This window comes from Myiozetetes cayanensis, unplaced genomic scaffold (assembly GCF_022539395.1).
Source record: "Myiozetetes cayanensis isolate MyiCay16 unplaced genomic scaffold, myiCay2020 scf5-8, whole genome shotgun sequence".
NCBI lineage: Eukaryota > Metazoa > Chordata > Aves > Passeriformes > Tyrannidae > Myiozetetes > Myiozetetes cayanensis.
Genome location: NW_026087742.1, coordinates 42164427 through 42176463, shown reverse-complemented (window position 1 = coordinate 42176463; position 12037 = coordinate 42164427). Strand labels below are relative to the sequence as shown.

The following is a 12037-nucleotide window of genomic DNA, read 5'->3' as shown; positions in this document are numbered from 1 at the left end:
CAGATATATGATTATGTGAGAAGAATTTCATCCCAATTTCCTGCATGCGTAATTTTGATAATAGTGAATTATTGTGCCTGGTTTTATAAATTGTAAAGCCTCAAACCACAAAAGCAAGAGACATTGTGGCATTCAGTTAGTTTTCTGGGACCCTTATAGTCAAGAGTCCTTTTTTGGTTTTTTTTTCCCTCACACCGGGAAGGGAGGCAAGATCAGACCCAGCCTATGGGAGTACAGAGGTGTTTTTCCGTAAACTTTCCAGATTTTCTTAGATCTGTGCAAAGAAATGTCCATGAATATTACTTTCTACCACCCAAAAGTACAGGAGGTCACAGACTGAAAGCGTGATTGGGAAGTAGTGAGTGAGTGAGTGAGTCGGTGCTGCTGGAAGAGGAGAGCACTGCATGGGGGACAGTAGTTCTTCTGAAACTCAGCCTGTCACCTCTTTGTGTGTCTGTCATAACTGTGTACACTTGCCCACTGACACAGAAAAACTGTACATAGCTTGGCAGATGTCCTCCAAATGGAAGGCTCAGAAATAACACACCTTTTGTCTTGTTTTGTGTGATGAAGAAAAACTTAGAAAAATGGAAAATTTTAGTACCTTTGGATCACCTTTTATTCCAGCTATATATACCTAGCAATGCTTTCTTAATGGTTCTGTACTACTAGCACAGATCTGTAATGACTGATCAGTCAGTCTTGCTTATTTAAGTGGATTAGGAAATTCAGTAACAAAACAGTCATATGCGTGTTATTTTCAAAATACAAAATGAATACAATTAGCAAAGGCATAATTGGTTTTGACAATACTTTTAATACATTGCTGTCAGTCTTCTGACTGAATATCTTGGTTAATTGAGCTGTATAATGTGTAATTTTAGGTCATGAGGTTGTCTGTATATGTATATAAATTTGTTGCTAGATTGAATCACAGGTTCCTAACTATTAAATTACCCTTTTTATCCAAAAAATGCTATTTTCACTGCTCATTTTAAAGTAATAAACAGTAGAGAACTTTTATGAATTAAAGAAACAGTGGACATGCCAGACTACTGAATATGCTTGTTTGATGCTTTGCAGTGTTCTTTGTTTTCTTACAGTAACATCACAACTGTGGTTTGTGAGCACACAGAAAGGTCCATGTTTTCCTAGTGAATTCTTTTCAGGGATTTTTTTGCCTACAAACTACATTTGGAAAGTTTACATGCACACTCATACACATATATATAGCACATGAGTAAGAATTCAGACTTCAAATTGTTTTGTTTTTCTTCTAAATAGCATAAAGACTAACAATTACATAAAGAGCAGTTTTAAGATCAGTCATAGAGGAGAGCATTTTTTTCCTTGTAGTCATAATGGGTGACTGCTGAAAGGTCCTATGGAAGAAGAATGTGTGGTTTGGGAAGGGTTTTGAATGCTGAGAAGCTAACTCCTTTTAAAACCAGTTCTGATTATTAATGTAGTACATGAAACTTTTTAACATAAATGGTCAGAAGATTATTAAAGAAAACAGAACCAAGTATCTTTTTTTTCCCCTGTGCAGTTCTAAATGATCTGGATGACCAGCTGGCCCAGGAACAAGTCCAGGACCCACTGGACAGGACAGTTTCTACTAGCAGTGCATCAAATGTCCAATCCAGTGCATTCTCTACTTCAAAGACGCAGATTGCTAGTAGGGGGCAACACAGAAATGACTGGAGTGACATGCCTAGCACATTTTTCCCAGATGGACTGAGAACACTAAGGGCCAAAGATGAACACAAGATTTTCATCAGACCAAGGAAATTACACAGTGCATATATAAATTGGCACCAGGCAGCCTTTCAAGAAGATTGCAGATGTGGTGATCCAGTCGATGCAAATCCTCGCCTGCACCGCAGAAGGCTGTCTGCCGTTTCTTTTGGACGGTCTTCAGAAGGTAGCTTGTATCCCCCTTCAGTAACACAGAACAGCGGATTTAGGCACAAGGGTTGTATGAACAGGGATACAGCTGGCAGAAGTTACTCCGTATGTTCCCTTCGGAGATGTCCATCCTCAGTATCTTCTGACCAGCTATCAGCATCTAGTTCACAGCATCCACTGGCAAGGGAGAGCAAGAATGGTTTTGTACCCAGGTTTGGTCGGCAGAACCCAAAGAGAATTCCTCTGTCTTCTATTGTATGGAACAACACACCAGACTCACCTGGACAAACATCAGTTCCAGAAAAAATGTTTAGAACCCAGTCACTGATGGAGTTTCATGCTGCTGACCATGGTAGATATCCCAGCTCTTTGCAAGAAACAAAGAAATACACATGTTACCATTCAAAGCACCACTACAGAAGATCTATTTCAAGCAGTAATTACTTTAGTAGAGTCAGTTGTCCTGACGAAGCTACTTCTCCATTGCCCTTTGATAACTGGGAAAATTATCCTTTATATAAATCAGAAAATAATCTTTCTAGATCCTACTATAGAGATATCTCTTCTCATGGCAAGTTGTATGCAAACCAAAAAAATTATTCTTATGGAAAAAAAGACAGCTATCCTTCTTGGGCTGATATTCCTCAGTGTTACAGTGATGAAGCATTTCTTTCCCCTGAAGACAACTTTGAAGTGTTTATGGCTAATTTAAATGACCAGCAGTGGGCATGTACAAAGAATGCTAAGTTTGGTTCACAGCACCTGGAGAACGATTTTCACGTGTACTCTCCAGAAAATACAAGTGTCAAACGGAGAACAAGAAATGCAAACAGAACTTTCTCAGAATTCACAGAGGGCTGTCGGCCTTGGCTAAGTTGTAACTCTTCCGTTTCTTCATCTAGTATCAGAAGTGATGAGTCAGTTTTTCCTAATTCAGAGGACCAAACAAAACCTACAGGACTGAACAGGAATTCAGCTGTCGTTACCCAAAGCAGTACTAAGGCAGACTTTACACAACTAGAAAAGGCTGAAGGTATGAAAGGGCCAGATGAAGACATGCCGTTACAGTCAATTCCTCAACAAGCAGATACAAGCTATATCAGCGCCCAGAGTTTTTCCTCTAGCAGCCCTGCTTCTGCCACGTGGCAAAGAAATATATCTCTCTTTAACACGATGACATCAAAAAGACAAACCCAAGTCACTGCTAGAGGAGATAGTGCAAAAATTTATACATCAAATGGTGATAAAAGAAATGTACAAATGAAGGAAAACGATTACCCACCCAACAGTGTGTTCAGTCAGCCTCCCTGTACTTTGCTAGCTGATGAGAGCAGGAAGGAACCCTTTCTTCCAAGTCAGAAAGAGTGGGAACATAATCTGCATTATGCAGCACAAAGAGAGAGCATCAAGCAGGATAGTTGGAGTGCAGAAGCCATTAACCAAGCTACTCCAAAGAGACAGTCCTCACTACTGAATGTTGCTTCTGCATCATCCATTGAAAAGTTAGCCAGCTGTCGAGGCAGGTTGTCCTGTCCTTCTGGATGCTCATCTAGCTGCTCACAAAGCTCTCCACAAACACCTTTTCATAAAGACAATTCGAAATGCTTAGGAACACCAAGTAGCTCTTCAGTAAATTGCACAGTTACTGATTCTCAAGCAGAAGGGGAAAATACAGCTCAAATGAGTAGAATAGGTGTTACCAAACAGATTTCACAGAAAATACTGCAAAATGCAAGCACTTTAGACACTAAAGACTGTAATGGACAATTCACTACTAGTTCGCCACTAAATGGAAATTCTGAAAATATTTATATGCATAGCTTTGATGGAGACCCCAGTGCCTCTGAAAAAAATTTAAGTTATTTTTGCCTTGAAGAAGGAAGTGGAAAAATAAGGAGTAATTCACCTTGTATTGAAAGGCTTCACAAGCAAGGCAGCTTGCTGAGACATAGCAGTAGCTGCAGTATTACTGGCTCCCCTGGTAGAAACAGCTCCAAATCTCCTGACCCTCTTGTTATTTATTATACCTTGCCAAGAAAATCAGCTAGCATTGCTGGTAGTATTATGTCAGATATGCCCATCTCTTTACCTAGGGAAAGTAGAACAACATACGATTGTTTAAGGTCTGAAACTCTCCATAGAGCTGATGCCTTTTACTCTAATCAAAGAGATGTGTCTTCTTTAGACTCAAAACGTTCTTTTTCGACATCAGCATCATTAAATGCTGGTAGAAGTAACAAAAATTACCCCAGTCCTTTAACCAAAAGTATTGATTCAGTAAGTAGTAGTACATCAGTTGACCTGACAGACAGATGTAAACATCTAAGCAGAAGAGAATCCTCTGTGTTTTCAGATTATAAGGAGGGGGGAAATTTTTTGCAGAAATATAAAACCACAAGCACATTTACAGTTTGTGTTGATGAAGATCATGTCAAGTATCATGAACTAGTTTCAATTTATTACACATTACCGCGGAGGCATTCAAGAACATTTTGTAGCCTCTTCAGAGATGATACAGAGGATGCAGATTTACCTTGTCCCAAAGAAAATGCTCAGTCACCAAGAATACAAAACAAGAAAAATGAAGATCATGTGAGTTTACCAAATGTTTTTTTCCCCACTACTTCAGAAAAAGAAGAGCCTTCATATTCTTCAGACCAAGTATCTTCAGCTCTGGTCACACCTCAGAACATAAGAACTGCTGTTGATGGCGAAGAAGAGAATTCCCATTTATGTCCTAGCTTTGAGAAGTCAGTCAGCAGGAAAGATAATTCAGCAGATCTGTCATTAGCAGAAAATGTGCTTTCTGACATGGTAACAAAAGAAATTTCTTTTGGTGGTCCACAATCCACTGCAATAGTGACTAAGTCCAGTAAGGCCATTTCTGATGCTTCAGGCAGCCAAAATGCAGAAATATGTCTAACAGAAAAGAAGGAAATTTTGCAAAGAGCCACATCACTCCTGTCCACTTTATCAACCCCTCCCAAGCCAGGCAGACGTTTAGAGAATCCTTTGTATTCTACTGCAACAAATAAAAGTATTATAGAGAAGGGAAACTCTGAAAGCTGCTGTCAGCCTCCTAAAGTGAACACTAAGAAAAATCTGAACAGTTTACTCCTCCGCTCAGGAGAGAAGAGTTCCCTTGGAAGGAGTAGTAAGACAGACCATGCTCCTGTGGAAGACATATACAGGGATAGTACCCAAGTCAAACAGAGAGTAAATTTCCTACACCAAACCCCTCCTCTGTATAATAATAAGTGCAGTGGACTGCAGTTAAGGGCTGACAGTTCAAGAAAAAATGCAAATTATTTAAACTCTTGTAGCAAAGTGCTTTCAGAGTCTCAGAGCAAAGCATCTGAGGTAAGCACAGCTTCCAGTGCTGATCCATTACTTCAGCTAGACAAAGTAGTTACCACAGATACAGATGAGGTAAAGAATTCAAAAATTAAAAAAGGGCAAAACTCACAGAGTATTCAGATGGATAAAGTTTATAGTGGTTTGCAGGAATCAGAGAGGCACTGTGAAGGTCGCCTGAACATTAAAGATAAAGTCTTCAGGGTTACACAAGATCAGAAGACAACACAGAATACAGAAGATGAGAACAAGCTTCTCTCTGATTTCACAAGAGACAAAGTCAAAGATATAGAAAAAAGGAAAAACAGACCTTCAATTAAAAATAAACTGGCAGCTGTTTACAAAACAAGTCGAAAATTTTCAAGTAAAAATTTACCACCCAAACCGCATATAAGTAACATTTTTTCACAGAACAACGGAAATGCCACTTCTTTGGAGGTCAACGTGTCCCTTAACTCTCTGATTTCAACGGATTCCCATCAGCCATTCCTGCAGCTGGACAATGAAAATCAGAATCACAGTCTGGACCCTGATAAGAATATGCCAAGACCAAGAACAGCTGAGCATAAGAAGACTGAAAATCATAATGATCCTTCTTTGGTTGTTAATAACACCAGCCAGAGGTCTGTTACAAGTTCATACACCCAGAAGGAAGCCATCAGTCCCAAAAAAACCACTGGGAAAGTGGAAAATAGGCCAAGACTCACAAGCCTATTTCCAGATAAAGCAGTCACCACAAGAAATAAGAACTCCCAAACACCCGATCTCAGGTTAGAAAGCAAAAGCCAGCCCATCTCTCCCAGTGCTACTACATCAGACCCACAGGATGATGCGAAAGGAAGAGCTAGCAGTCGTGCCTGCACTCCTCCCTTGCCACTTTTAACTGACACAAACTCAAACACCTCTGTAAATAGCTGCTTGCAGGCAGACACATGTCTAGAGCAAAACTTGACTTCCAAGACAGCGCTTGGTCAGTTTCAAAATACCTCTCAGTCTGCTAGCTTAGAAAATGCTAACCTCAATAGCTATCAGTTGCAGCGAAGTCATGTGAAAAGTCAGCGTGAGCGTCACCTTTCTGAGAGTATTTGTGCTCGAGATTCCCTTGAGACCTCTGCCTCAGGAAGCAATATTCTACCAAGAGACGGCATACATGGGAAGAGATTTAAATCTTACTCAGAGCTGTTGTCGTGTGATGAAAATGAAAACTGGGCATCAGATGATGAAAAATATTACAGCACTAGAAATTTGATGTATCCATCTGTTGAATTTGGTATATTTGGCAAAGAACAACAATTGGCTTTCCTGGAAAACATCAAGAAGTCACTCACAGAAGGGCGATTATGGAGACCTTGTCTTCTTAATAACCCTGGTGCTTTCAGAGACAGAGAGACCTCTTCTACAAACAGGGCTGAGCTTCTGAGCTCAAGTTCTGCTGGGAGCAAAATGTCATCGGCTGCTTCATCTCCCCAGAGCTGACTGATACCTATGGGGAAGACCTAGCCGCTTATTCGGACTCAGACAGTGATACCACCACCGATGATGAATACTACCTAGATGAGGTAGATAAAGAATCAGAGCTGTGAAGGGATCATGGTACTAAGATGGCACGATAGCGCACTAGGTTCTGGGCAGGCAAAAACACATCAAATAGTTTGAGCCTATTCTTGTGCTGCTCTAAATTGGTACAACTTCATTAGTTTCAAAGGAGTCAGTATGTTACATTTCCTGAGCATTTGACTTTTGTATTAAACATGTGGCTTCACTGTTGTTGTTTCTCCTAGCAGGGAAAAGGAATGTTAAAAAATCCCGTCCCAAAATAAGAGAAGGTAAACAGCTGTGGAGCTTTGGGCAGTATAAGTCCAGGGATGGCTTTCCTCTGAGTCAGCAAGCAGAGCAGTGGTTAGGCTCCTGCCAGCTACACAGTGCTGGAATGGATAAATTCTAGTTTGAGCTACTTTTTCTTACAAAACTAACAGAAAGCCAAGAAGTTACTTTGCTGATAAATTGCAGTTTCTCCGATTTTCCTCATTTATCAGATCAAGCACGATAATGCTAATCCATCCCACTGAACAAACACTCTCACAAAATGAAAGGTGTTAAATTTTTACATTGTATCCTGGGAAGCATAGCAGCAGTGTCCCCAGTGGCATTTGTTCTGCTGTGTGGTCGAGGTGGATTCCATGCCGGGACTTTTCAGCATTACATGAGCAGTGAGCAATTAGAGTTGCAGAAGTGCTGCCAGTGCAGGAGAAACAGCTCAGCACAGGGCACAGCACTGAAAAACTCACTGAATATCCTGAGGATGTTAAGAAACAGAAATGAGCAAGAAAATCTGCTTTCCAGACGCAGGAGATTCGTAACTGGCACAGCTTTGGTTACAGTTGACATGACTGGCCAGATTTCTGCCTTTGACTTAGCTTAATTTGGATTAATAGTCCAACACTTTAAACCATGCAAAATATAAAAAGACTGGCAGCCTTTTACCTACAAAGTAAACGAAACCAGTAAGAAATGCTTTTTGCCTTTTGCTAAATCACCGTCCCTTTTTGGTATTTTTCAACTGTTTCTGCTGTGACCATGGTACTCTTTATCCTCCAAACTGAATGGATGTAAACATTTTCCAGTGGCTCTTCTTCAGCCACTAATAAATGTAGTACTATTACTCAGTAGCCAGAACTTGTCCCTGGCCATTAAATTTCTAACTAAATTTTGATCTATTTTTATGAAAAATCAAAAGTGTCTTATCAAACCAGAAGATAGTATTCTTAATTACTTATAAATTTAGTTCTACTTTATTTGTAATTTTACATATGGTCTCAAATGATGATCCATATTTTTATACACTTTTTAATTCAATAAAAAATCTGTAGGAGAGACATAACTATATTTTTGTAACTGGAAGGACAGTATACTGGTATTATAAAATAATGTGTTTTACACAAAACAAGCAATGCTTTTATCAGTGACTACTCCACAAGAAACTAAAAGATGAAAATATATAGTAGGTAACAGGTATCATTTTTTTATATTGTAAACTTCGTTAAAGAAGTGGGTCTGTTGTTCAAATCTGTACTGATAAATAAGTAGTATTACTTTATGCTGGGGTAATTTGTCTTTTGTTGTACATAGAAGGACAATAATATAAACTATGTATTTATAGTCAGAATTTATCTCTGTGACATGCTTGTTTCAGAAGGATGCAAGAGGATGCTGACATAAGTAATGCTGGAAGGAAATGGGTACTGTATAATTGCAGTTTTGTAAAGTGTGGTATTTTAAGGAGAAATTATGTTTTTCTGTAAATGGCTCTATTTTCTATGTACAGAATTCTCTAGAGTAAGATAATAAAACCAGCTGAGTATCTGTGCAGAATTTCTGCTGCTGTGCGTTTCTGCAAAATATATTAATCCAAAAAGCCTACATAAGGTAAAGAATAATAAAAGAAATGTTTACAGGAGAAGTAAGTGGTCATACAGTTTTTCTTGACTAGAGGTGGATGGTTTAGAACATTTTTATTTGTAAATATTTTCTACCTGTTCAACAGTGGTTGGATTAAGTTCTCACCTTGCTGGCAAAAAATGATTTTTTTTTTCATTTGCTGTGTTGTGTATGTACAGGAAATCAAGTGGCTTGATTTAATGTAGGCAAGTAAAAATGGCTTTTGGTTGTAAATCAGTTGTGGAAGACTGCAGCCTGTTGAGGATCTGCAAACTAGAATTTACACTGAATAACAGTATTCTGTTTTAATAGTCAATTGCATGGAAACATAGGGAGAAATACCCTTTGAATAGCAGTCAGTTCCATTCAGTTTAGCAGAGCCACATTTTGACACCACCACTCTTCCAAGCTTTTTCTTTGGCAGAAATATATTCTATAAATATTCATAATTTATAGGATTTTCATATTTAAAACTATTTGTTTTAAATAAATTCTGTATTCAAATGAAAAAACGTATTGTCACTGTATTTGTTTTTCACTTACTGTGAATGCCATAGACTGTTTAAACAGTATCTTAATATGGTGGCCAGGGTGCTGATGGCCAACAATGCCATGGTTTTTGAACGGAGCAGCCAGCCTGCATCCATCTTAGCGCTGTAGACCATGGTCACATCAGCTGCATGGCTCAGTCCTGCCTCCTGCAGAGGAAGGGTGGGCTGCCTTCTCCTCTTCCACCAGCTGATGAATCTCCAGCACACAAGCAGTTTTCCATCAGTGGTAGAACCTTTACAGTACACATATGAAGCCCGTAGAGAGCCATGTGCCTACAGCTTACCTTCAGGAGCTAATACTCCACGTAGGGGCCAAGGGTAGTATTTGATGAGTAGTTTTACAAGGTGATAAGCTCCACGTGAAAATCCCCTCAGCTGTAATTAGGTCTGGGTGAAACCTGGCTGCCACGTGCTGTGTGATGGTGTGTGAGACTCATTACAGTCTTTCAGCCTTAATTACTACAGCCAGTATATGTGGTACACGAGCTCAGTGACACAGTCCCTCAGCCTGGTTTCAGAAGGAAACGTGGTTTATGAACTAACGTGGTGTTTCTGTCTAGACCTCTGTCCACCTGTTACGTCATGCATGTCCCCAGATGATCTTTGAGCTTTCTACCCATCTTAACGACATTTGAGAGAAGGGACAGAAATCTCATGGTTTCATCAAAAGGTAACTCAGGGTGGGAGTGATCTCAAGAGGTCTCTGGTCCAACCTTCTGCTCACAACAGATTGGCTTTGAGGTCAGGGCTGGCTGCCCAAGTCTTCATCCAGTTGAGGCTTGAAAATCTCTGAGGATGGAGACTGGACAGCCTCTCTGGCTGCTATAGGATATGTTATGAACATGTTATAGGCTGACCATCTCTTCTTCCAACTCATGCCAATTGTCTTTCATCCTTCTACCCTGCACTATCTCATGATCTCCCTGGGAGCACTGGGGGCTTCTATAAGGTCCACCCCCTCGTTGAAGATATCTCTTAACAGACTTAACAAGCCCAGCTCTCCCAGCCCCTCCTTACAGGGCAGGTGCTCCAGCCCCACCTCTCAGTGGCCTCCTCTGAATTTGATCCAGTTTATTGATGTCGTGTATTGAGGAGCCCAGAGCTGAATGCAGGATCTAGATGTGGTCTGACAAGTACTGAGTAGAGGGGGATAATAAGTCTCCTTGACCTCTTTCTCTGCCCCTGTTCATGCAGCCCAGGCTGCTGTTGGCCACTGTTGCTGCTAGGACTCACTGATGGCTCACATCCCTCTCAGTACCCATGAAGACCCCCAGGGCCATTCCTTCAGAGCTGCTCCCAACAACTGTTCCCAACCCATACCAGCACATGGGTGGCTCCTTCCCAGGGACAGGGGCCCAAAGGCATGAACAGGCCCCGACTCCCACAGCCCTTAGGGCTCTGTCTGCCCCGCCCATGGCTCAGGACACCACTGCAGCCCAGCCTGGAGCCATCAGTCCCTGCCCCACTGATGCTGTAGGTCATCGGTCTCCATCCCTCCACTGCCTGCCTGGCCAGCCATGGGCCCCACCAAGCCTGGCCCCACCCACAGGCTGACATCCCCAGAACCAGGCAGCTATGCCAGAGCTGTGTCTGACCCTAGTTCCCCTCACAGGGACTGATCCTGATCTGCAGATTGATGTCCCTGCCTGACCTCAGCCCTGCCCTGTCCCCACAGCCTGCTGGCTGATGTGGCCTCTCGGCTGCCCCAAATACTATTTGTCACAAGCAGGGCAGGGTCATGTCCTGCTGGCAGCCATGCTGCTGTGCTCCTCAGTCCCACTCCCCAGGAAGCAGCCTGTCTTTGGTGTTCATTGGCACCCAAGTGCAGGATTCCTGTTGAATTTCGTGTACCATTCCTTCACTCTGCCCTCGGTCCCTCAGGATGGCAGCCCTGCACTTATACAAGCTGACTAGTACCCCTGTTTGGCATTGTCTGCAAACCCAGTGATGGAGCATGATTGGCCCTTGGTCAATCCACACTGACTGCTCGCAGTCACCTTCTTCTTGAATGGGCTCCCAGCTGGTACAGAAGGAGAGGAAAGCTGCTCTTGCTGATCCCTGCACTGACAGCCACAGCTGGTGGTGTACTACCTGGCCAAGGAGCACATACATAACTCCAGTTTCCAGCACAAGTTTTCTCTTGCCTGTTGGGAATATCACACTTTGTACACAGTGGAAATCTGTGGCTATCCAAAGGGAATTGACAAGACTCAAGACAAAAGCAAGGAGGAAACCAGACTTGATAATTCCCCTTTCCAAGAACCTGTTTTTCGTGATCTATATGCACAGGGACTTGAAGTTCACGTTATTCAAAAACAGGCAGCATTCATTTGTGCTCTCATTGCTTTGCATGTGAAAATCCAGGCTTGCCCAGAAGCTTGATTTAATTCTCCTACAGCCTTGTGAGCCCTCCCATCTCCTGACACGATGAAATACTTTCTAGTAGCAGCAAATGCTTCTAGTATAAATGATAAAACAACCTAAGGAGACAAATCATTGGAGTTTTTCTCTCTGTAATTGTATCCCAACATATTCAATCTATGAAATTACTTTGTTGTTACATTTTCTAGAGAATAACGCAGTAATCTCTCCTTCCCCATCACCAAACATTACTGCTCTAGGGAGGCCACCAGCAACATCTTCCCCACAGATCTCAGAAGCACTTAGGCATGGGTGTGTGCCTGAGATGTGCTGGGACAAGGCATGAGACTAGAAAGAGCAAGGAGGAATGTTAAATTATGTCGGGTTTTTTTGTCCTTTTGACAGCAATCTCTGTAAATAAACTG

General features: G+C 41.5%; 1 protein-coding gene across 1 annotated transcript in view; it reads left to right on the top strand.

Annotated features, from left to right (window-relative positions):
* The window catches only part of EXPH5 (exophilin 5), a 38880-nt gene extending 30246 nt beyond the window's left edge, over positions 1–8634 (top strand). The window contains 2 exon segments of the mRNA XM_050333391.1: positions 1550–6727; positions 6730–8634. Of these exon segments, the coding sequence (XP_050189348.1) occupies positions 1550–6727; positions 6730–6845 (5294 nt within the window). The 3' untranslated portion in view covers positions 6846–8634.
* The last annotated feature ends 3403 nt before the right edge of the window (positions 8635–12037 follow it).